The sequence below is a fragment of the Pleurodeles waltl genome, chromosome 4_1 (assembly GCF_031143425.1).
Source record: "Pleurodeles waltl isolate 20211129_DDA chromosome 4_1, aPleWal1.hap1.20221129, whole genome shotgun sequence".
NCBI lineage: Eukaryota > Metazoa > Chordata > Amphibia > Caudata > Salamandridae > Pleurodeles > Pleurodeles waltl.
In genome coordinates, this window is record NC_090442.1 from 234,056,160 (window position 1) to 234,083,081 (window position 26,922).

The following is a 26,922-nucleotide window of genomic DNA, read 5'->3' on the forward strand; positions in this document are numbered from 1 at the left end:
TTCCACTGTTTGATTCAAGTGGAACGGTGATATGACTTTTGGTAAAAATTTAGGATTTGGAGGGAATTTGAGAAATTCTATGCAATAACCATGTTGGATAATTGCTAGGACCCAAGTGTCTGTCTGTTATTTCCTCCCAATGTTTGTAAAACTTGGTTAGTCTCCCCCCCCACAGGTGTTGTGTGTTGGGGATTTGTGACTTGGAAGTCACTGCTTGGTTTGAGGAGTTTTGGGACTTTGGAATTTTCCTCTATTCCTTTGAAATTGTCCCCGAAAACTTCCCCGCTGATACTGGCTCTGGTAAGTGGGTCTTGTTTGTGAGGTTGTGGGTTATGTGCTTTGTCTTTGAAACCCCCCTCGAAACTGTGTCTTTCTAAATGTGCCTCTGCTCTGTGGGGAGTAGAGTGCGCCCATGGCTTTGGCCGTGTCCGTATCTTTTTTCAGTTTTTCAATCGCAGTGTCCACTTCCGGCCCAAACAACTGCTGTCCGTTGAATGGCATATTCAGCACAGCTTGCTGTATTTTTGGTTTAAATCCTGATGTACGCAGCCATGCATGTCTCCTTATTGTTACTGCTGTGTTGACATTTCTAGCAGCTGTGTCTGCAGCATCTATTGCTGACCATATCTGATTGTTGGAGATACTCTGTCCTTCTTCTACAACTTGCTGCGCTCGCTTTTGGAACTCCTTGGGCAAATGTTCTATAAAGTGTTGCATTTCGTCCCAATGGGCCCTATCGTATCTGGCCAACAAAGCCTGTGAATTTGCAATACGCCACTGGTTTGCTGCCTGCGCCGCTACCCTTTTGCCTGCTGCGTCGAATTTTCGACTTTCTTTATCTGGAGGTGGTGCATCTACTGAAGTATGTGAGTTCGCTCTCTTGCGCGCTGCCCCTACTACAACTGAGTCCGGTGGTAGCTGTTGTGTGACGTAAACGGGGTCTGTTGGTGGCGGTTTATATTTTTTCTCCACTCTTGGAGTAATGGCCCTTCCTTTTACAGGCTCCTCAAACACTTGTTTGGAGTGTTTTAACATTCCGGGGAGCATGGGGAGACTCTGATATTGGCTGTGTGTGGACGACAGTGCGTTAAAAAGAAAGTCGCCTTCAATGGGCTCTGTATGCAGGCTGACATTATGAAATGCCGCTGCTCTCGACACTACCTGTGCGTATGCTGTACTATCCTCTGGTGGCGACGGTCTAGCTGGATAACATTCAGGACTATTATCGGACACTGGTGCGTCATAAAGGTCCCATGCGTCAGTGTCATCCTGACTCGTTGTATGCGTTGGTGATTGCATCATTGGTGGAGTGGCTACCGGTGATGGTTGCGGAGAGCGTTGTGGAGATGGTGGCGGGGTTACTTCTTTAGCCACCTTTGCTTGTGGCTGCTTGTCTTTTTCTTGGAAGGCAAGTTTGCGTTTCATTCTAATTGGAGGGAGAGTACTGATCTTCCCTGTTTCTTTTTGGATATGGAGCCTTCTTTGTGTGTAGTCAGGCTCTATTGCCTCCAATTCCTGTCCAAATCTATGTGTCTTCATTTGTGTTGACAGTCCTTGTTCCTCAGTGTAGGAACTTGTTTTCGGTTCAGAGGCCGGATGTTTCGGTATCGAAACCTTTTCTGCTGCTTTTTTCGGTTCGGACGAAACCTTCTTTACTTTTGGCGTCGTGGTCTCTCGGTGCGTACCCATTTCGGTGCCGCTTTCTCGGTGCCGAATCTGCTCGGAGCCACTATCTCGGGCCCGAGATTGCTGCGTGGCGGTATCTCGACCGGAGTCGGATGACTTAGTCACCAGCGTGCCCTTTTTCGGTGCCGATGATCGGTCACCTATTTTTCGTGTTAAGCCATGGCCTGTTGGCGGTGGCGTCCCCTGGGCTTTAGTAGTCTTTTCGTGAGTTTTTTGTTTCGTCGTCTTACTCAAGGTTTTCGGCGTTTCCTCGGGATCGACCTCATCGGAGTCCGATTCGTGGATGGAGAATGCTTCTTCATCCTCCTCGAAACGCCCTTGTCCTGTTGGCGCCGACGCCATTTGCAGTCTTCTTGCTCTTCGGTCTCTTAGTGTCTTTCTGGACCGAAACGCTCGACAGGCTTCACAAGTATCTTCCTTGTGTTCTGGTGACAAACACAAGTTACAGACCAGATGCTGATCTGTATATGGATACTTGTTATGGCATTTTGGACAGAAGCGGAATGGGGTCCGTTCCATCAGCCTTGAAGAGACACGTGGCCGGGCCGACCAGGCCCCGACGGGGGAACGGAAAAAAAAAAAACCCGAAGGGGCACCGGAGCTCTTCAAATGTCGGTGTCGATCTGTTGTAACTAACCCGATACGGAACGCAAACAATACCGACGATTTTTCTGATTTTCTAACTAACTTTCCGACCCGAAACACGGAGCGAAAAGGAACACGTCCGAACCAGATGGCGGAAAAAAACAATCTAAGATGGAGTCGACGCCCATGCGCAATCGAGTCGAAATGGGAGGAGTCCCTCGATCTCATGACTCGAAAAGACTTCTTCGAAGAAAAACAACTTGTAACACTCCGAGCCCAACATCAGATGGTGGGATGTGCACAGCATGTGTATCTGCAGCTACACATGCCATCGAACATATATATATATATATATATATATATATATATACATACATATATATACATATACATATATATATGTACACACACATATATATATATACATGTATATATATATATATATATATATATATATATATATATATATATATATATATATATATATATATACTTACTAGCAAATAATCAATTCTCCATTTATCCCTGTAGCATGTATTGTGCCACGATTTGGCACCCCTCACCGAGCACATGCACACTGCCATTGCAGATTGTGTGTGCTGGTGGAGAGAAAATGCTAAATTCGACATGGTATCCCTTCCAGGGTGCCATGCCCATAAACCACTGGCTGTGACATAGTAAGCCACCCCTCTAGCAGGCCTCCTTATAGCCTTAAGGCAGAATGCACTATACCACAGGTGAGGGCACAGCTGCATGAGCAATATGGCCCTACAGTGTCTAAGTCCATTCTTAGACAGTGTAAGTGCAGTGTGGCCATATTAAGTACAAGGGCTGGGAGTTTGTAATTATTAACTTTACAGCTCCATGATGGCTTCACTGAAGGATTGGAAGTTTGAATGCCAACTTCTCAGCACAATAAACCCACACTGATACCAGTGTTGGATTTATTGTACAATGCACACAAAGGGCATCTTAGAGATGCCCCCTGTATTTTACCCAACCCTTTAGTGCAGGACTGGCCAGTCTGTGCCAGCCTGCCACTAATAGACAAGTTTCTGACTCCATCGAGTGAGAGCCTTTTGTGAACTATGGGGTCAGAAATAAAGCCTACTCTGGGTAGAGGTGCTTTACACCGCCCCCCTGCAGGAACTGTAACACTTGGCGGTGAGCCTCAAAGACTTGGGCCTCTTGTTAAAGTGCTGCAGGGCACTCCAGCTAGTAGAGATGCCCGCCTCCCGGGCCAAGCCCCAACCTTTGGGGGCAAATCCTGCTGGAAAATTATGAAAAAGAAGGAGTAACTACTCTAGCTGGGACCACCCCTAAGGTGTCCAGAGCGGAAGTGACCCCCTCCTTGTAGAATCCTCCATCTTGGTTTGGAGAAAAGGGACCAATAAGGATAGGAATGTGCCCCCCTCCCCAAAGGAAGTCGGCACAGGAAGGATGTAGCCACCCTCAGGGACAGGAGCCATTGGCTACTTACCTATGACCCATGTAACACCCCTAAATCTAGTATTTAGGGGCACCCTTGAACCTTACTCACCAGACACCTAGAGAACCTCAAAAAGAAAGAAGGACTGCCAAGCTGACCCCAGCACAGAAGACTCCATATGACAAATGACTTGGCCCGACCCTACTGGCCTGTCTGCAGCTTTAGGACTCCTGCTCCAAAAAGACAATGCATCCTGCAGGACCGGTGACCTCTACAAACCCTGAGAGGACTGCCTGCCCAGCAGAGACCAAGAACTCCCAAGGACAGTGGCCCTGTCCAGAAGATACCCTCCAAAAAGACTCCAGAATCGCCCTGGATCTGCAAAACCTGCCCACTCCGCACCAGACTCCCATGCCCATATCTAGGTGGTCCACCTGTGCAGATGAGGTCCCCAGATGATTCTGACCTGAAGTCCACCCTGAGTTGACGCCTCCCGGCCAATATGACTACACCTGCAGCCTGAATCCAGAGGACCCCCTGACCGCAACCGGATCCGACTAAGATACCCGTCTGCCTTGGGGAATCTGACCGGCGGACCAGCAACATCCAGCAGGTGCCTCCCCTACCTGTCTAACCTTTGGTTTCCCAGAACCGACCACCCTAGACCTGGAGTTAGTCATTGGCTATGTGCCTCATTTCTTGATTATGTGTGTACAACAAATCCTTTGCTCTACCCTCTGATAAGCCTAGGTGCTCGACCACACTACCACAAAAGAGAGCATTAGTATTATCTACTTTAACCTCGGTTAAGCATCTGGGAAACCCCTGGTCTCTCTGCACACTATACCTCATTTTGGTATGGTATATACAGAGCCAGCTTACTACAACTACTAATTCACCCAAATAGTTTAGGTGGTTTGAATGAACTTCTAACCTTAACCATTTCTGGTCTACATTCATCTAAGTTTGTACAGGAAATGCAAGATCATCAAATATTACAGGATTTATGAAGGTTAAGAAAAGAAGCTGTACTGAGACTGTCAACCTAAGAGTAATTGTATTTGTAACTAAGTCTTTTTGGCTTTTCATGGAGAGACAATCAGTTATCCATTTACTCAGCATTCAACTGCAGCATTTAAGAACAAAAGTTCTGCTAGGCTACAGTTGCAAGCATCTGTTCATACAGCATAAAATAATACATGCATAAAGAGTGCAAGAGATAACCAAAAGAAAACTAAGTTTACTAAACTATGGCAAGCTGAGGAAGTTGGTAGCATAAACGTGAATCGTGCAAACCACTTAAAGGGTCAAAAAACAGATTAGACAGAAATCACTAGATAAGATGAAGCGCAGAAAAGAAAATTATGACATGAAAAAATCAGTATCTTCATAAGATGATAAATCAAGAAAACAGACACTTATCAAGCGAGCTAGATAAAGACATCTGGGTGTGAGACCGACATGGTGTAGGCATAAGATATAGCAAGCACACAATTTATATTTTATGAAGCTTCATGTCCAGCTTTCAAATAACACATGTGGGTTACTGTGTATTTTGTAGAGATTTGCCAGTAACCAAGCTTTAAATAGAAGAATCCTGCCAAGGTTCACAAGATGACAATTATTTAGACAATTGGCTAGTTTGAAACTTACTTGTTATTCATAGCACTATGAGGCCACGAGAATGCTACATCGGCCACTAGATTGCTACATCGGCCACTAGATTGCTACATCGGCCACTAGATTGCTACATCGGCCACTACGACTAAAACGTTATTTTAGCAATTATAGTTAAGAATTCACAAATTAAATACAACACTACTCATGTACTGCGGAGGTTGCCAGGTAAAATTACATAAAAATGCAAACATTAGCATATTTACTGATTTTGTATAGATTTGAATTGGTCATATTTCTACAAATACCTCATATCCTGGATAACAGATACCCTCAGCGAGGGCAATGTCACGCCGCTTTCAGATTTTCTTCTCTCTGGCCCCAGAGATACTGTTTTTAAAAAGAGCCATAAAAGTAAACAATGAGGTAAAAATTAAATTGTAAATATGAACCTAGTGACAGAGAAAAAGCATTAAGCAGCAATTCATGGTATTGGTGCTGTTGAGAACCGCAGCAATAACGGAGTACTTTTACATTAAGGCAGTAGGATTTGACTATTTATTATAGATCCTTCTAACATCTTAAAGAGAGAAAGCAATGTTCAAGGGATAGTAATTACTTTTAATTCTAATTGTTTTTAACCATCAGTCATTACTTCACGTTTCTCCCCCCATCCTTTTATAATGATGTCGAGGCCAACAGTTCATGACTTGGACATAATCTTGGCATAATATTTTGGCATCATTCTAGAAGTGAGGCCATGGAATTCCATTGTGACTGGGCCTAAAGTGGGGCTTTCGCATGCTTCAGAAAGCGTGGTTGAAAAGTCTGTAATTTAATTCTTTCAATCTTCTACTCCATAGTCTAGCCTTGAGTAGAGCGAGAGGCAAAGCGCACTAAGTGAGGACCGAAAGAACACAGCATCTAATCTTGGTGAAACATTGGTTCTCATTTCTGTAGTTCTCTACAGACTGTCTGTCGCAGACAAATATATGAAATATTCCACAGATTCAACCCTTGCTCGTGATTAGATGGCTTTCGCATCAGTTTCAGTTGTCTTGCTCTTATGGGCTTTATTCCAGATTCTGTGTTTGATCCGCCTACAGAAGGTTTTTGGTTTCACCATTGTTAGATTCATCAAGTCTCTGTAAATGGTGCATGCAGAAGAAGCATGATCACAACCGGAACTGCTTTCTTCTTTCGCTTATGTTTCAAAATGCCTGGGGTCGCTTTGTCAAAGAAAACAACATAAAAATTACCTTTCACTTCGCTTAGTGTCTGAAATTTCATTTTGTACCTAGAGAAGATTAATTAAGGGTACTGCAACGTGATCACAAGGACAGCATTTCAGAGCTTTGGAATTCGGACTGGCCACACAGTAAGTTCCTACCAAAACAACTGTGTGCATGTGGGTAGTGAACAGAAAGGGAAGCAGGCTGAGGAATGATAAAGTGAGTCTGCAGAGTTGCTCTCAGTTGCATCCAGCATGGGGAAGACGAGCTCTAAAGAAGGCCTCGAGCTACCAACACTGAACACTACAATGTGTGTGTTAGACCTTTCTTTGGTCTGCGGGGGTGGTCCCTTCAGAGCCTGCTTCCCTTTTCTGTTCACTACCCACATGCACACAGTTGTTTTGGTAGGAACTTACTGTGTGGCCAGTCCGAATTCCAAAGCTCTGAAATGCTGTCCTTGTGATCACGTTGCAGTACCCTTAATTAATCTTCTCTAGGTAGAAAATGAAATGAGATTGTTCTGGTGGGATCCAGGCATCCTTAACTTGCTTTTCTGAAGCCTAATGTGTAGAGGGCAAGGCTGAAAGATACTGACCTGTCAATGTAGAATAGTTTTTGAACACCCACCCAACCATGAAGAATCATACTACATACTGGGTAAGGTAATGCATTATCCAATAATGTCCTGACTCCATATAATTAGACAATAACAATGATGATTAGCCTACTATGCCTAGAAGGACGACCATTAAATATGGCTTTGCTCACAGAATCCACACCATATGGCACGGAGTGGGTCCGAATGTTATGTCCCACAGTCACCAGGAGCTACATTGATTAGGTAGCCTAGTGAGAACAGCTAACATGGACTGTCACATTTTGCATTTTTCAATGAGAGGATCTGCTTTTACACTCACTCAATGAATAAAAAGCTTTTATGTCAATTGTGGATTAGGATTTTTAGATAAACAAGGTGTAGTCAAAACTATCCGAGAATCTGGGTAACATTTACAGTGGGAGAGTTATGTATTTACAACGGTACACTGAAGAACCAGGCCAGAAGCCAAGGTATATTACAAAATGTTAACAGTGAGGCTGAAAAAGGTTTGCACCTAACAAAAAATAAGACAATGGACTGAGCCTTCAGTTTCCTTCCCAAATGCAGAGTGGCTGGCTTCATATCTTTTCTTTCCTACAGTTTGCACTTCAAGTCTTACAATGTCTTGACTCAAAAAATGGCTTTGTAGTCAGAGTCAATTAGCTTCTTAGCCAAGTATGAAGTGAGTTTGTTCTTCCTGACAAACAAGTTACTTACCTTCGGTAATGCATTACCTGACAGAGACAATATCTATTGCAGATTCCTTACCTTTGAATTTTCCAGTCGTCAGACTGGATCCAGGAGAAGTCTCTTTCAGATAGACTTCTGCATGATTCAACTTCGCGTGATTTTAATTCTTCACACCCTTGATGATGTGAGATAAACAGCACCAATATCTCCATCCTGTAAGCTCAACTTGCAAGTTTGCCTGCATGTGAAGGGTGGCGGCCTGATTTTTCTCTCCTATATCTGCCATGTTCCATGGCTGGAATTTTAATGGGAAATGATAAACATACCATTGTAGATTTTCAGCTCTTGATATGGTGGATTTACCAATACTAACTTTGGTGGTTTAAGCATAGCTAACAGTTGGAAATAGCAGAACACCTAGAAGTGACTGAAGAGCAGAATTATAGTGAAATGGCACAGCCCCAACACTACAGTCATTTCACACTTTCCAGAATTAACATGTACACCCTTTTGGCATATTTTAGATTACCACTGTTCTCCAATTTGTGGAGTTTATATAAGTGACATTAAAAGGCAGGCACACCTTCAAAGTACAGGGTTTAACAGGAATGCAATGCCAGCGCTCTGCCAATGCTGGGTTGGTGAATATGCTTAGAGACTGCCCACCTGTATCTTTTTGGGATGAGATGTTGCTAAAATGAATCCAGTATGTGAAACTAGATTAATGAAATCTGCTGTAGTCATTTTTAGGGTCATCCTAGCATCAGGATACTCCTTTTTAATGCTATTGCTGTATGATGTCCAATTCTTGCTAAGAGTTTGACAAACAAATCACCTTCTTTGGGTCGATGGTGGCACAAAATTATTTTCTGCTTCCATCACAAACTCATTAACTAAAGCGAGAAAGTCTCTCCAGGCTTTCACGGTCAAGTTGTTTCTATATTAATTTATGTCCTAATCCCCATTGTTTAATTATTCCACGTTAGGATTTTTTGTTAGGGTCACCAAATCTATTATTGCATGTGGCACTAGGTTGCAGAGCCTAAACTAATTTTCTGTTGCTGATTTCATGGTTCTGTGCACAGGGACCAGCTATGTTTAGGCATAAAAGTAGATGAATTGTGTATCTGTATCAGATTTTATCTTTTTGATTTATTCTGCTTCTCACACTTTACCTTCATTAAAAAGAAAAAAAGTACTTTCAGGAATTTAGGTGATTAACCATTAACCCTTTCAATATCTTGTGTACATATAACATACTGGATACGGTACACTCATATAAAATCTGCTCTAGAGAGAGAGTGCTATGCTCTTCTTGTATAGTCTATCTCTAAATCCTTATTTTCAGTACTATAAGAGTGGCCGGGGAAGGTCTCTAAATCCTCAATAGTCAATCAAGCCAAGTCAATAAAGCCTTCCTTTATCCCAGCTGCACATAAGCAACAGGAGCGAGGTTCCGCTGAACAGGCCGTTTATCTTTGTGACCAGAAAAGCTTGACGGGAACCAAGTCTATTAGATTCACACTGGACACCAACCTCACCCTCATAGAACAGATTGTTAAAAACAAAAAAGATCGGATAACAGCTCTCTCTTTTAAAGAAATTGAAACCATTTCCTCCTGAAAAAAACTACAGAACTGCTGCTCACATCCTAATACTCTTTTAGATGGTGGTAATACCATGCTTCATGGCCTACCATACTCTACACTGGACTCCCTTAAGGGTATCCTACACGATGCAGCGTGTTTCATCCAGGGCCTAAAGAAATACGATGACATTACCCCCATGCTGCTGGAACTCCATTGGTTCCCCAGCCAGCCCGCACACTCCTCGAAATCAGTTGCATCATTAACAAAGTCATCACGACCGGCACCCCTCCTCTTATCTGCAAACAAGCTCACCATCTATGGTGGTTCTCGGCACACCTGAAGCCAAGACATCATCAGACTGCATACTAAGAAGTGAAAAAAAAAGAAAAACCAGCGGCAGGCCTTTTACAATTATGCATTCAAAATCTAGAACATCCCCATATACATAAGGACCCACTCCAACACTGCTCTAATTTAGGAAAGAAATAAAGACTCGCCTCAACACTAAATCAAAATGCATTAACACTCATGCCCAAGCTACCTCTCATCACTTGTTGACTTCACAACTGTTTTTGAACCGGTACAGTGCTCTTCCTTTTCACTACATTTGTGCTATCTGCATGTTATTATAAACATCCATACAAAGCTTACAGTTATAATATTGTAGAATTGTGTAAGAATGGCAAGCAACAGATAGCAGGGCACGGAGTACAGCACTCTAAAGGTGGCAAACTTGTAGCACAGAAAAGCCAAGCTACAGCACAGACCTGGTTTCAGAAGAGTAAAGTGGCTGTCCCAAGGATTGGCAAGTAAATGTTCTCTGCACTGCTATTCCTATTAGTAATACTACAGAAACAGGAGGTAGTGGGGCAGAGTCTGAGTTCACTTGGCTTGGAACGGAGGCATGTCCCCAATATTGATTAAGACACGGATTACAGATTACTTTAATACTTGCATTCAATAGAGGACATATCATTAAGGTAGCTTTTCTGTCCTTGAAACCATAAATAAAATGTTCATATCAGAAGCATATCAGGATCCAATAACTGCAAAGTAAAACTGCTATATGTTTACCTGGGGACTCTATATGTTCTTGTTTTTCTTCTCGTTCTTGGTACTGAAGCAAGTGTGACCACAGTGCAGATTTGCCCTGAAAAATAAAGGGTTTTCAATGTATTTACAGAAATTACTAACTTGCACAAAAACTTGAAACTGTTTTCAGTTCTTTTACGAAGCACTAAAAAAATGGCTATTTTAAATCCGTCCTAAAAAGGATATCACACTTTAAAGTGGTTTCTCCTGCTATGGACAATCTGAAAACAATGATTTATTTTTTGGTGCTCACTTAGAAAGGACATCTTTTAATGCAACAATATAAGGTTTCTTTTCTAATAATTTAAAAATTATTAATTTACTTTGTAAAACAAAGTAGGTCCCCGAGTTGTTTCCTTCACTGAGACACAATCTTTATGGTAGGATCACTAAGAACCTTTGTTAAAAAGGCAAAACATGTTCAAAACTTTAGTTTATGGCTAACACCTCTAAAGAGAAACCACTAACCCCAAAATAAAAATTGCATGCACAAAAACAGCACCTAGGCTAAGATTAAGTAGTGCAAATCAGAATCCCCAAGTGGAATTCCATTCTGCGCTGATCTATGTTGGGCAGCGGTTCAGCACCCAGATTTCCTGGGTGTAGGAACACATTTACTGGCTAGAAGATCGCTTTGGCAAAGGGCTGTACCCTTTGTCAAGACACATGGTGGCATGTAATGTTCTCCCAAGCTAGATTACATCTTCGAATTCCATCCCTTCCCCACTCTACCCACCTTAATTCCATCTTACTCACAGTAGCCCTCGCAGGCATTTACCACCTGCTCAGAGCAGGTAGTAAACATTTACGTTAAACTCCACAAAACCGTGAATTCTGTGTGGAATACAGGGTGGTAAAAACAGTTCCATTCAGTCATCCTCTATTCTGTTGGGTCTAGCTTATAGCAGCAGAAATTCATGCTGAGGTTGCAACCGATATTGGTAATTGTGGCTGCTGGAAATCTCTGCATGGAATTCTGCATTACTTGCAATTGGGCCCATTGTAGGCTTCAGTTTACACAGATGGGTAGAAAAAACTGGCCACCAAGCATGTGCCCATATTGCTTTAAGGGAATGGGAGTAGTCATGCACAAGGATGTGCAATACGGATTGTCCTTCGCATAACTATTTATTAAGAAATGTTCCTGGTTCCCACCACATGCTGACACAAGGTTTGCTCAAGAAGATGACTGAATGAGCTGATTTTTCAAATCGCAAACAGCTGCCCCAAAAGGTGGCCCAACTACAGCAGAATAAATACAGACACTTTTGAAGCATACAAATACATTGAGGTGGACAACCAACTATTTAGGGCATTCTGAAAAAGATTCTCCGTTGTGATGAAACAATTAACAAGAGGGAACTAATTCCAGGCTTTAGTTGGGCTTCCTCCTTGTCTTTGCCAGTTACATTTTGGGATTTAAAATTTTAAGGCCTTACTTGATCTCAGGAGTCTACTTGGTGAATAATTCTGTGGGTGAGGCTTTTCCATCTATTTTTTTCAAAATAGTCTCACTCGGCTATTTGCACTGTTCAAGCAATGACACTGTTTTAGCTACTACCATGTTTCTGGCATATATTCATATTGTTTTGGATGCCATGTGGTAGGCACTAAATTCCTCTCTCTCTTTCTTGTAACAGTCCCTCTTGAAATAAGATATAAAAATATTAAAAACAGAAAGAAACTTGATTAGTGGCACATTTTTAGACGGTGTCAGTAGGTTAACTTATGTTTATCACATACAAGTCGTCCTCTTCCCTTCTTGTGCCTTTGTCACATATTCCGTTATAAAAACGTGTATAAGTGATAATGTATTTTTCTATATAATTCGATTTCTAGTTGACTTTCTTACAGTAAAGTGCTGATCATTTCTCAATGATGCTTTATGGTCGCGTTTTCATGCCAGTGATTAACTTGAGCTACATTCCTCCACAATGTGTTTAGTGTATCTGTGTTGTGTGGTCATGGGTTTCCTTTTTGAACATTTACTATCAGGATCACTTTAAGGACTTCAAGAAAACTTCAGTTAAAAAAAAAAAAAAAAATGTTGTTGCATCTTGCTCTCCTCAGGTTTTCTATAATCAAATCCATTTTCCCTTTTGTGGGCCTGTAGTTTGCCTTATAACAGGAAGATGTTTTGGTTTTGCTAGGCAAAGTGACATGATTTGTTATCTCATTATTTGTCCTGACAATATTAAAAGGTTTTAACTATTTCTTTGTTGGAATTTCCATAAAACACAACTTTGACTACTACTGAAAAGTTTTTTTCACAATCATGTATATTCATATGCTGTAAGTGTTCTTCATAGTCAAAACTCTACACCAGTTGTTCTTACCCATTTGTCTTCTGATCTCCACTTAATCTAACACAGGAATCTGGGACCCCCACTGAATCATTATTGGAGCCCAGGGATCCCATCTGAGTTATTATAAGAATGCAGCAACACTCACCTAAGCAATTTGGATTATTTAAACCGTAAAGAAGTACACAGAAATACAGAAACAAGAATTCGTCAAACAAATACATAAATGATTATATATTGCGCACAATTCACAAATACAAAAACTTTAAACTTATTTATGGTTGGAGCTTTTCTAAATCAAGGCCACCATTCATCCATAATATACTCTGTGTGATGCATTTGCACTGCTCCCAAAATACAATCTTAGTATATCAACTTACTTTTCGATTCCAATTTCAACTCCATTCACATTTACAGACCGTTTTTAAATATTCTTTTTTAAAGAATGCTTCTTTATTTATGTACACTGAGCAGTCATTAAATGACATTTTGATGTGATCCATTCAAAAACAGAAGATACACAAACCACAAAAACTATTTTGTAGCAACAGGTTTTTGTACTTTATGTATGTAACTACTGTTTCAGGTTCCATAAATATTTTCATGTAGGTTTTAAGAGATTAAAAGGAGGAGAAGGAATGATAAGAAACAAGTTACTTACCTGTAACTGTAGTTCTCCAGTAATGGAAATTTTCATAGATTCACATGCTTGAATCATTCCCCGTCGTCGAGATGGGAGCCTCCGGTGTAATTCAAAACCATATTCAATTGTATATAAAGCTCAGAGGTACTAGGCCTCTTAATTTATTAATGTAGGAAGTTGGCTCTGTATGTGCTATTTCAAAGTAAGGAATAGCATGCACAGAGTCCAAGGGTTCCCCTTAGAGGTAAAATAGTGGTAAAAAGAGATAATACTAATGCTCTATTTTGTGGTAGTGTGGTCGAGCAGTAGGCTTATTCAAGGAGTAGTGTTAAGCATTTGTTGTACATACACATAGACAATAAATGAGGTACACACACTCAGGGACAAATCCAGCCAATAGGTTTTGTTATAGAAACATATCTTTTCTTAGTTTATTTTAAGAACCACAGGTTCAAATTCTACATGTAATATCTCATTTGAAAGGTATTGCAGGTAAGTACTCTAGGAACTTTGAATCATTACTTTAGCATGTATACTTTTTACATAAAACACAATAAGCTGTTTTAAAAGTGGACACAGTGCAATTTTCACAGTTCCTGGGGGAGGTAAGTTATTGTTAGTTTTCACAGGTAAGTAAGTCACTTACAGGTTTCAGTTTTTGGTCCAAGGTAGCCCACCGTTGGGGGTTCAGAGCAACCCCAAAGTTATCACACCAGCAGCTCAGGGTCGGTCAGGTGCAAAGGTCAAAGAGGCGCCCAAAACACATAGGCTTCAATGGAGAGAAGGGGGTGCCCCGGTTCCAGTCTGCCAGCAGGTAAGTACCCGCGTCTTCGGAGGGCAGACCAGGGGGGTTTTGTAGGGCACCGGGGGCGGGGGGGGACACAAGTCAGCACAGAAAGTACACCCTCAGCAGCGCGGGGGCGGCCGGGTGCAGTGTGCAAACACGCGTCGGGTTTTCAATGGAAGTCAATGAGAGATCAAGGGATCTCTTCAGCGTCGCAGGCAGGCAAGGGGGGGGCTCCTCGGGGTAGCCACCACCTGGGCAAGGGAGAGGGCCTCCTGGGGGTCACTCCTGCACAGAAGTTCCGTTTCTTTAGGGGCTGGGGGCTGCGGGTGCAGGGTCTTTTCCAGCCGTCGGGAAATGGAGTTCAGACAGTCACGGTCAGGGGGAGCCTGGGGATTCCCTCTGCAGGCGTCGCTGTGGGGGCTCAGGGGGGACAACTTTGGTTACTCACAGTCGTAGAGTCGCCGGAGGGTCCTCCCTGAGTTGGTTGTTCTCCACCAGTCGAGTCGGGGTCGCCGGGTGCAGTGTTGCAAGTCTCACGCTTCTTGCGGGGAGTTGCAGGGGTCTTTAAATCTGCTCCTTGTAACAAAGTTGCAGTTCTTTTGGAGCAGTGCTGCTGTCCTCGGGAGTTTCTTGTCTTTTTCGAAGCAGGGCAGTCCTCAGAGGATTCAGAGGTCGCTGGTCCCTTGGAAAGCGTCGCTGGAGCAGGTTTCTTTGGAAGGCAGGAGACAGGCCGGTAAGTCTGGGGCCAAGGCAGTTGGTGTCTTCTGGTCTTCTTCTGCAGGGGTTTTTCAGCTCAGCAGTCCTTCTTGTAGTTGCAGGAATCTAAAATCTTAGGTTCAGGGAAGCCCTTAAATACTAAATTTAAGGGCGTGTTTAGGTCTGGGGGGTTAGTAGCCAATGGCTACTAGCCCTGAGGGTGGGTACACCCTCTTTGTGTCCCCTCCCAAGGGGAGGGGGTCACATCCCTAATCCTATTGGGGGAATCCTCCATCTGCAAGATGGAGGATTTCTAAAAGTTAGAGTCACTTCAGCTCAGGACACCTTAGGGGCTGTCCTGACTGGCCAGTGACTCCTCCTTGTTGTTTTCTTTGTTTCCTCCAGCCTTGCCGCCAAAAGTGGGGGCCGTGGCCGGAGGGGGCGGGCAACTCCACTAAGCTGGAGTGTCCTGCGGTGCTGTGACAAAGGGGTGAGCCTTTGAGGCTCACCGCCAGGTGTTACAGCTCCTGCCTGGGGGAGGTGTTAGCATCTCCACCCAGTGCAGGCTTTGTTACTGGCCTCAGAGTGACAAAGGCACTCTCCCCATGGGGCCAGCAACATGTCTCTAGTGTGGCAGGCTGCTGGAACCAGTCAGCCTACACAGATAGTCGGTTAAGTTTCAGGGGGCACCTCTAAGGTGCCCTCTGTGGTGTATTTTACAATAAAATGTACACTGGCATCAGTGTGCATTTATTGTGCTGGGAAGTTTGATACCAAACTTCCCAGTTTTCAGTGTAGCCATTATGGTGCTGTGGAGTTCGTGTAAAACAGACTCCCAGACCATATACTCTTATGGCTACCCTGCACTTACAATGTCTAAGGTATTGCTTAGACACTGTAGGGGCACAGTGCTCATGCACTGGTGCCCTCACCTATGGTATACAGGGAGTGCAGAATTATTAGGCAAGTTGTATTTTTGAGGATAAATTTTATTATTGAACAACAACCATGTTCTCAATGAACCCAAAAAACTCATTAATATCAAAGCTGAATATTTTTGGAAGTAGTTTTTAGTTTGTTTTTAGTTTTAGCTATGTTAGGGGGATATCTGTGTGTGCAGGTGACTATTACTGTGCATAATTATTAGGCAACTTAACAAAAAAAAAATATATACCCATTTCAATTATTATTACCAGTGAAACCAATATAACATCTCAACATTCACAAATATACATTTCTGACATTCAAAAACAAATCAGTGACCAATATAGCCACCTTTCTTTGCAAGGACACTCAAAAGCCTGCCATCCATGGATTCTGTCAGTGTTTTGATCTGTTCACCATCAACATTGCGTGCAGCAGCAACCACAGCCTCCCAGACACTGTTCAGAGAGGTGTACTGTTTTCCCTCCTTGTAAATCTCACATTTGATGATGGACCACAGGTTCTCAATGGGGTTCAGATCAGGTGAACAAGGAGGCCATGTCATTAGATTTCCTTCTTTTATACCCTTTCTTGCCAGCCACGCTGTGGAGTACTTGGACGCGTGTGATGGAGCATTGTCCTGCATGAAAATCATGTTTTTCTTGAAGGATGCAGACTTCTTCCTGTACCACTGCTTGAAGAAGGTGTCTTCCAGGAACTGGCAGTAGGACTGGGAGTTGAGCTTGACTCCATCCTCAACCCGAAAAGGCCCCACAAGCTCATCTTTGATGATACCAGCCCAAACCAGTACTCCACCTCCACCTTGCTGGCGTCTGAGTCGGACTGGAGCTCTCTGCCCTTTACCAATCCAGCCACGGGCCCATCCATCTGGCCCATCAAGACTCACTCTCATTTCATCAGTCCATAAAACCTTAGAAAAATCAGTCTTGAGATATTTCTTGGCCCAGTCTTGACGTTTCAGCTTGTGTGTCTTGTTCAGTGGTGGTCGTCTTTCAGCCTTTCTTACCTTGGCCATGTCTCGGAGTATTGTACACCTTGTGCTTTTGGGCACTGCAGTGATGTTGCAGCTCTGAAATATGGCCAAACTGGTGGCAAGTGGCATCGTGGCAGCTGCACGCTTGACTTTTCTCAGTTCATGGGCAGTTATTTTGCGCCTTGGTTTTTCCACACGCTTCTTGCGACCCTGTTGACTATTTTGAATGAAACGCTTGATTGTTCGATGATCACGCTTCAGAAGCTTTGCAATTTTAAGAGTGCTGCATCCCTCTGCAAGATATCTCACTATTTTTGACTTTTCTGAGCCTGTCAAGTCCTTCTTTTGACCCATTTTGCCAAAGGAAAGGAAGTTGCCTAATAATTATGCACACCTGATATAGGGTGTTGATGTCATTAGACCACACCCCTTCTCATTACAGAGATGCACATCACCTAATATGCTTAATTGGTAGTAAGCTTTCGAGCCTATACAGCTTGGAGTAAGACAACATGCATAAAGAGGATGATGTGGTCAAAATACTCATTTGCCTAATAATTCTGCACTCCCTGTAGTGCACCCTGCATTAGGGCTGTAAGGCCTACTAGAGGGGGGACTCATCTATGCCTGCATAGGCAGTGAGAGGCTGGCATGGCACCCTGAGGGGAGTGCCATGTCGACTTACTCATTTTGTTCTCACCAGCACACACAAGCTGGCAAGCAGTGTGTCTGTGCTGAGTGAGGGGTCTCCAGGGTGGCATAAGACATGCTGCAGCCCTTAGAGACCTTCCCTGGCATCAGGGCCCTTGGTACCAGAGGTACCAGTTACAAGGGACTTATCTGGATGCCAGGGTGTGCCAATTGTGGAATCAAAAGTACAGGTTAGGGAAAGAACACTGGTGCTGGGGCCTGGTTAGCAGGCCTCAGCACACTTTCAATTCAAAACATAGCATCAGCAAAGGCAAAAAGTCAGGGGGTAACCATGCCAAGGAGGCATTTCCTTACAATTAACATCTTAGTCATTTTTATAAAAAAAAAGGACCAAACTTAAGAGACAACCAATCAGCTCTCACCACCCCTTAGAACCCTCCTGTGAGGAGCTGATTTCCCTCAGATTTTCCCAGCACAAGTGCAACAATAATCTAAGGCTGAGAAAATGAAGCTGAGCTCCTCAGGGGAGGAAGGGTGGGTCACATGTGAATCTATGAAAGTTTCTAATACTGGAGAACTACAGTTACAGGTAATTAACTTGTTTCTTACTCCAGTATTGGAACTTTCATAGATTCACATGCTTGAATCAGAATAGTAAGCAGTGAATAACACATTTTCATTCTACAAACAATAGCACAGCATTCTGAAATGCAAACTGGTCTGAAAATATGTACATACACTTCTTACTGTGATATACAACATTACACCAAAGAAAATGCAATATAGTAGAAAATAAGTGGATGGAGGGAAATAAATATTTTAGCTCACCATCATTGAAAAAGGTTTCAAAGGACTGCTTGAACAACGGCTGCATCCCGAAGTGAGTCCGTGTCCAGGAAGTAATGCAGCGTGAAGGTGTGAGTTGTTCTCCAAGTCGCAGCACGACAGATGTAATTAATTGGGACACCAGCAAACAGCCCACAGGAATCAGAGATAGCTCTAGTAGAATGCGCTTTTAAGGTTGTGTTCAATGGCCTCCCTGCTTTCTGATGGCAAAATAGGATTGTGTCCTTAATCCATCGGGATATAGTATCTTTGGTTACCGATTGACCTTTCCTAGTAGCACTGAACGCTACAAACAACTGAGTTGATTGTCTGAACGCCTTTGTCCTGTCCAGATAGAATTTTATGCATCTTTGTTGGCATTTGGAAGGATGCAAATAGGTCCAGATTCGGTTTTCCCCACTGGTCGAATATCCGATCTAGCGTTTTCTGGTGTAACTCCCACTCGTGGGAGCATGTGGTAAGTCTGCTTAGCGAATCTGCAACGGTATTCTGCAGGCCTGGGACATGCTCTGCAGTGATGTGGATGGAGTGGAGAATGCACCATTTCCAGATGGTTTGTGCTTCTCGGGAGAGTATGCGAGACCGTGTTCCACACTGCTTGTTCAGGTAGTGCATTGTGGTGGTATTGTCAGTCCTGACAAGCACCGCTGACCCTTGTATCCTTGGAAGGAAGGCTTGCAAGGCATAATGGACTGCCCTCAGCTCAAGAAGATTTATGTGGAACTAACGGTGAGAGGGTGGCCACTTGCCGCTCACCCGAAGATCCTGCAAGCATGCACCCCATTCTGTGAGCGATGCATCCGTCGTGACTGTCATTAGAAGAACTTGTGTCAAGAAACTGAGACCTCTGGAAATGTTCTTGGGAACTGTCCACCAATTCAGAGAATAAACCAAACACGGCTTGACGAGGATGGTATTCTCGAAGGAACCTTCTGCTTGTACCAACTGCTTGCCCAGCTCGTCATGAATCAGGCGCATTCGGAGGCAGCAGAATGGAATGAGGCTGATACATGATGACATCATGCCCAGCAAGGAATTGTACCGCCGCACTGAAAGACACCTTTTTCTTTGGAAGCGCCTTGCCAGTTGTGTTAGCTTTGTCTGTCTGTCTGTCCGGCGCTGGATAGGCTTGGGCTCGTTGAGTGTCTAAGATAGCCCCTAGGAAGGCTAGATGAGTGGATGGCTGCAGAGACGATTTTTCGTTGTTGAGTGTAAGGCCTAATTCCTCGAAAAGGCACAGAGTGCCCTGACTGAACTTTCTGCTGTCTGGATATCAGGAGCTTTTACCAACCAGTCATCGAGGTAGGGAAAGACTTGATCTTGGTTTCTCCTTAAGTAGGCCACTACTGGCGCTAGGCATTTGGTAAAGATTTGTGGTGCTGAATGTAGGCCAAAGGGAAGGACCTTAAACTGGAAGTGTTTGCCGTTGACCGCAAACCTCAGGTACTTTCTGTGAAGCGGATGAATGGAAATGTGAAAGTATGCGTCATGAAGGTCCAGAGAGGCCATGTAGTCTGCTTTGTTCAGAAGCTGGAGGACGTCTTGGAGGGTGACCATCCGAAATGTCTGCTTCTTGGGGTATTTGTTTAACTCCCTTAATTCCAGAATTGGCCGCCAGAGGCGAGACTTTTTTCGGATGAGAAAGAAACAGGAGCAAAACCTCTTTTCCTTCTGGAAATGCAGAAAAGACTCTATAGCCCCTTTCCTCAACATGGTAGCTACTTCCAGGAGAAGTAGACAAAGATGTTTTTGATGAACCTGCGATGAGGCATCGAAGGGGGCATTTGGGTAAATTCTAGTAGGTGTCCGAAACGGATCACATCCAGCACCCACTTGTCTTTGGTTATTTGTTGCCAGCGAGGTAGATATTTGAGTGTTCCATGATAAGTTGCAGGAGGATGAAAAGGCCATGTTGTTAGACAGTCATTGTCTACGCGTGGATTCTTTAGATTGACGCCCCTGTTTGGACTTGTGGTAGGGCCTAGTGAATGCTGCTGGAGGTGGTCGCCTCAACTGATACTGTGCTCTAGCAGGCTAAAACGTGGATGGATCGGCTGGGTACCTATATTGTTGGTATCCACCACGAAAGGACGGCTGACCTCTGCCTCTAGCACCCCGAAAGGGCACTTTCCTATATTGTAGAGTGCCTAGGGATTTGGCAGTTTCTGTATCTGCCTTGATGGCTTGAAGGGAATCATCAACGTATTTGCCAAACAGAGCCTCTCCGTCGTATGGAAGGTCTAGGATTTTCGTCTGTATTTCTGGTTGAAAGTTGGTGGCTTTAAGCCAACCTTGTTGCCTCAACACCGCTGAACCAGCGAGTAGTCTAAAGCCCACTGCAGCTATGTCTAGCGCACAATCAATTATTTCCGCTGAAGATTGCTGGCCTTCTACAAGAGCTTTCCTAGCTTCTGCTTTGGAGGCGTCTGGGAGCTCTTCTAGCGATTGGGATACATCTGACCAGAGCGGTCAATCGTATCCAGCCTAGCAGAGCAAGGGAGTTGGCCGCTCTTACCACAATAGCGGACATGGAGGAAAAACGCTTGCCGATATTATCTAGGCGCCTTCCTTCTTTATCTGGCAGTGATGTCAATGGCATAGAGGGGTTCCTAGAGCGACGCTGGGCGGCCTGTGAAATGAAGGAGTCCGGTTTCGGATGTCCTGAATGGCAAGCCGGGGCATCCTCTGTTGGCTTATATTTTGTATCCAGTCTTGGCAGAACCTCAGGGACCGTAGCTGGATTCAGCATAATCTTTAGGCCCTGGCTCCACACATGGTCTATGATGGGAATTGCTCTGACCATTTTTCTGTGAGGTTAAGAAGCAATCCTGCTGCGTGGCGGGCATTGGGAGATCAAACCGCATGGCGGCACGCTCAAGCAGGTTATGGAAGCCACCTATATCCTCTAGAGACTCAACTATGGGCGCTGTAGGCGAGGCAGGAGTCCGTATAATATAATCATCCCACTCATCAGTGGCAGGCCGTATCTCACTTCCTCCGCATCCTTATCGGAGGATACCTGATGTCTTGGTGTGGAAAGCACAGACTGCTGTGACCTTGGTTGAGGAGCATGATGCGACTGTTGCAAGAGAGGAGTTGCTGGCTGGGGCGGAAGCAACAGTTGGTGTGCTGACAAAGGTTTAGGTGGAAAACGTTCCTGATAATCTGCCAACATTGCCTGTAAATCGAAAACTAACCCAGGAGGAAGACCGACCAATGGCGGCTGCTCATAATAGACCTGGGTGTAGTATGAAGCCTCATCAACGTCGGAGTACTCTTGGCACTTGACCCTTAGTTGTGAAGGGCTGCTGGTGGCTCCAAAAATACTCTCCTCATCGGAGTCATCTTCATCCAAAAGATGCAAGGGTAAAAGGCTGGAAACCTTGCTAGGTGATGTAACAGAGGGTGTTAGATTATATTTTTTCGCCCTCCTGTGAGTATCCTGGTCCCCATTTGACATCAGAGGTAACGAATCTGGTCTTAGTGCCTTTACAGCAGTCTTCGTTGTCGACAGTGGCATCGCCGAAGAGCGCATCACTGTCTCGACCATCATCGACGGAAGAGTCGTCGTCGACGGCTGGTTGTAAGGAAATGCCTCCTTGGCATGGTTGCCCCCTGACTTTTTGCCTTTGCTGATGCTATGTTTACAATTGAAAGTGTGCTGAGGCCTGCTAACCAGGCCCCAGCACCAGTGTTCTTTCCCTAACCTGTACTTTTGTATCCACAATTGGCAGACCCTGGCACCCAGATAAGTCCCTTGTAACTGGTACTTCTAGTACCAAGGGCCCTGATGCCAAGGAAGGTCTCTAAGGGCTGCAGCATGTCTTATGCCACCCTGGAGACCTCTCACTCAGCACAGACACACTGCTTGCCAGCTTGTGTGGGCTAGTGAGGACAAAACGAGTAAGTCGACATGGCACTCCCCTCAGGGTGCCATGCCAGCCTCTCACTGCCTATGCAGTATAGGTAAGACACCCCTCTAGCAGGCCTTACAGCCCTAAGGCAGGGTGCACTATACCATAGGTGAGGGTACCAGTGCATGAGCATGGTACCCCTACAGTGTCTAAACAAAACCTTAGACATTGTAAGTGCAGGGTAGCCATAAGAGTATATGGTCTGGGAGTCTGTCAAACACGAACTCCACAGCACCATAATGGCTACACTGAAAACTGGGAAGTTTGGTATCAAACTTCTCAGCACAATAAATGCACACTGATGCCAGTGTACATTTTATTGTAAAATACACCACAGAGGGCACCTTAGAGGTGCCCCCTGAAACTTAACCGACTGTCTGTGTAGGCTGACTAGTTCCAGCAGCCTGCCACACCAGAGACATGTTGCTGGCCCCATGGGGAGAGTGCCTTTGTCACTCTGAGGCCAGTAACAAAGCCTGCACTGGGTGGAGATGCTAACACCTCCCCCAGGCAGGAGCTGTGACACCTGGCGGTGAGCCTCAAAGGCTCACCCCTTTGTCACAGCCCAGCAGGGTACTCCAGCTTAGTGGAGTTGCCCGCCCCCTCCGGCCACGGCCCCCACTTTTGGCAGCAAGGCTGGAGGGAACAAAGAAAGCAACAAGGAGGAGTCACTGGACAGTCAGGACAGCCCCTAAGGTGTCCTGAGCTGAGGTGACTCTGACTTTTAGAAATCCTCCATCTTGCAGATGGAGGATTCCCCCAATAGGGTTAGGATTGTGACCCCCTCCCCTTGGGAGGAGGCACAAAGAGGGTGTACCCACCCTCAGGGCTAGTAGCCATTGGCTACTAACCCCCCCAGACCTAAACACGCCCTTAAATTTAGTATTTAAGGGCTACCCTGAACCCTAGAAAATTAGATTCCTGAAACTACAAGAAGAAGGACTGCTGTAGGAAGTTGGCTCTGTATGTGCTATTTCAAAGTAAGGAATAGCATGCACAGAGTCCAAGGGTTCCCCTTAGAGGTAAGATAGTAGCAAAAAGAGATAATACTAATGCTCTATTTTGTGGTAGTGTGGTCGAGCAGTAGGCTTATCCAAGGAGTAGTGTTAAGCATTTGTTGTACATACACATAGACAATAAATGAGGTACACACACTCAGAGACAAATCCAGCCAATAGGTTTTTGTATAGAAAAATATCTTTTCTTAGTTTATTTTAAGAACCACAGGTTCAAATTCTACATGTAATATCTCATTCGAAAGGTATTGCAGGTAAGTACTTTAGGAACTTCAAATCATCAAAATTGCATGTATACTTTTCAAGTTATTCACAAATAGCTGTTTTAAAAGTGGACACTTAGTGCAATTTTCACAGTTCCTAGGGGAGGTAAGTATTTGTTAGGTTAACCAGGTAAGTAAGACACTTACAGGGCTTAGTTCTTGGTCCAAGGTAGCCCACCGTTGGGGGTTCAGAGCAACCCCAAAGTCACCACACCAGCAGCTCGGGGCCGGTCAGGTGCAGAGTTCAAAGTGGTGCCCAAAACACATAGGCTAGAATGGAGAGAAGGGGGTGCCCCGGTTCCGGTCTGCTTGCAGGTAAGTACCCGCGTCTTCGGAGGGCAGACCAGAGGGGTTTTGTAGGGCACCGGGGGGGACACAAGCCCACACAGAAATCTCACCCTCAGCAGCACGGGGGCGGCCGGGTGCAGTGTAGAAACAAGCGTCGGGTTTGCAATGTTAGTCTATGAGAGATCTCGGGATCTCTTCAGCGCTGCAGGCAGGCAAGGGGGGGATTCCTCGGGGAAACCTCCACTTGGGCAAGGGAGAGGGACTCCTGGGGGTCACTTCTCCAGTGAAAGTCCGGTCCTTCAGGTCCTGGGGGCTGCGGGTGCAGGGTCTCTCCCAGGCGTCGGGACTTTGGATTCAAAGAGTCGCGGTCAGGGGAAGCCTCGGGATTCCCTCTGCAGGCGGCGCTGTGGGGGCTCAGGGGGGACAGGTTTTGGTACTCACAGTATCCGAGTAGTCCTGGGGTCCCTCCTGAGGTGTTGGATCTCCACCAGCCGAGTCGGGGTCGCCGGGTGCAGTGTTGCAAGTCTCACGCTTCTTGCGGGGAGCTTGCAGGGTTCTTTCAAGGCTGCTGGAAACAAAGTTGCAGCTTTTCTTGGAGCAGGTCCGCTGTCCTCGGGAGTTTCTTGTCTTTTCGAAGCAGGGGCGGTCCTCAGAGGATGTCGAGGTCGCTGGTCCCTTTGGAAGGCGTCGCTGGAGCAGGATCTTTGGAAGGCAGGAGACAGGCCGGTGAGTTTCTGGAGCCAAGGCAGTTGTCGTCTTCTGGTTTTCCGCTGCAGGGGTTTTCAGCTGGGCAGTCCTTCTTCTTGTAGTTGCAGGAATCTAATTTTCTAGGGTTCAGGGTAGCCCTTAAATACTAAATTTAAGGGCGTGTTTAGGTCTGGGGGGTTAGTAGCCAATGGCTACTAGCCCTGAGGGTGGGTACACCCTCTTTGTGCCTCCTCCCAAGGGGAGGGGGTCACAATCCTAACCCTATTGGGGGAATCCTCCATCTGCAAGATGGAGGATTTCTAAAAGTTAGAGTCACTTCAGCTCAGGACACCTTAGGGGCTGTCCTGACTGGCCAGTGACTCCTCCTTGTTTTTCTCATTATTTTCTCCGGCCTTGCCGCCAAAAGTGGGGCCTGGCCGGAGGGGGCGGGCAACTCCACTAGCTGGAGTGTCCTGCTGGGTTGGCACAAAGGAGGTGAGCCTTTGAGGCTCACCGCCAGGTGTGACAATTCCTGCCTGGGGGAGGTGTTAGCATCTCCACCCAGTGCAGGCTTTGTTACTGGCCTCAGAGTGACAACGGCACTCTCCCCATGGGGCCAGCAACATGTCTCGGTTTGTGGCAGGCTGCTAAAACTAGTCAGCCTACACAGATAGTCGGTTAAGTTTCAGGGGGCACCTCTAAGGTGCCCTCTGTGGTGTATTTTACAATAAAATGTACACTGGCATCAGTGTGCATTTATTGTGCTGAGAAGTTTGATACCAAACTTCCCAGTTTTCAGTGTAGCCATTATGGTGCTGTGGAGTTCGTGTTTGACAAACTTCCAGACCATATACTCTTATGGCTACCCTGCACTTACAATGTCTAAGGTTTTGTTTAGACACTGTAGGGGTACCATCCTCATGCACTGGTACCCTCACCTATGGTATAGTGCACCCTGCCTTAGGGCTGTAAGGCCTGCTAGAGGGGTGTCTTACCTATACTGCATAGGCAGTGAGAGGCTGGCATGGCACCCTGAGGGGAGTGCCATGTCGACTTACTCGTTTTGTTCTCACTAGCACACACAAGCTGGCAAGCAGTGTGTCTGTGCTGGGTGAGAGGTCTCCAGGGTGGCATAAGACATGCTGCAGCCCTTAGAGACCTTCCTTGGCATCAGGGCCCTTGGTACTAGAAGTACCAGTTACAAGGGACTTATCTGGATGCCAGGGTCTGCCAATTGTGGATACAAAAGTACAGGTTAGGGAAAGAACACTGGTGCTGGGGCCTGGTTAGCAGGCCTCAGCACACTTTCAATTGTAAACATAGCATCAGCAAAGGCAAAAAGTCAGGGGGCAACCATGCCAAGGAGGCATTTCCTTACAACTGCCTAGCTGAAAAACCCCTGCAGAGGAAGACCAGAAGACGACAACTGCCTTGGCTCCAGAAACTCACCGGCCTGTCTCCTGCCTTCCAAAGATCCTGCTCCAGCGACGCCTTCCAAAGGGACCAGCGACCTCGACATCCTCTGAGGACTGCCCCTGCTTCGAAAAGACAAGAAACTCCCGAGGACAGCGGACCTGCTCCAAGAAAAGCTGCAACTTTGTTTCCAGCAGCTCTAAAGAACCCTGCAAGCTCCCCGCAAGAAGCGTGAGACTTGCAACACTGCACCCGGCGACCCCGACTCGGCTGGTGGCGATCCAACACCTCAGGAGGGACCCCAGGACTACTCTAAGACTGTGAGTACAAAAACCTGTCCCCCCTGAGCCCCCACAGCGCCGCCTGCAGAGGGAATCCCGAGGCTTCCCCTGACCGCGACTCTTTGAATCCTAAGTCCCGACACCTGGGAGAGACCCTGCACCCGCAGCCCCCAGGACCGGACTTTCACTGGAGGAGTGACCCCCAGGAGTCCCTCTCTCTTGACCAAGTGGAGGTTTCCCCGAGGAACCCCCCCCTTGCCTGCCTGCAGCGCTGAAGAGATCCCTAGATCTCCCATTGACTTCCATTACAAACCCGACGCTTGTTTCTACACTGCACCCGGCCGCCCCCGCGCTGCTGAGGGTGAAATTTCTGTGTGGGCTTGTGTCCCCCCCGGTGCCCTACAAAACCCCCCTGGTCTGCCCTCCGAAGACGCGGGTACTTACCTGCAAGCAGACCGGAACCGGGGCACCCCCTTCTCTCCATTCTAGCCTATGTGTTTTGAGCACCACTTTGAACTCTGCACCTGACCGGCACTGAGCTGCTGGTGTGGTGACTTTGGGGTTGCTCTGAACCCCAAACGGTGGGCTACCTTGGACCAAGAACTAAGCCCTGTAAGTGCCTTACTTACCTGGTTAACCTAACAAATACTTACCTCCCCTAGGAACTGTGAAAATTGCACTAAGTGTCCACTTTTAAA

General features: G+C 45.6%; 1 protein-coding gene across 4 annotated transcripts in view; it reads right to left on the reverse strand.

Moving 5' to 3' along the window:
• Positions 1-26,922, reverse strand: part of DENND5B (DENN domain containing 5B) — a 517,562-nt gene that overhangs the window by 228,925 nt on the left and 261,715 nt on the right. For all 4 annotated transcript variants that reach the window (XM_069228198.1, XM_069228199.1, XM_069228197.1 and 1 more), the window contains 2 exons: positions 10,501-10,576; positions 5,626-5,707 (listed from right to left, as the gene is read on the reverse strand). In XM_069228198.1, the coding sequence (XP_069084299.1) occupies positions 5,626-5,707; positions 10,501-10,576 (158 nt within the window). The remainder of the gene's footprint in view (positions 1-5,625; positions 5,708-10,500; positions 10,577-26,922) is intronic.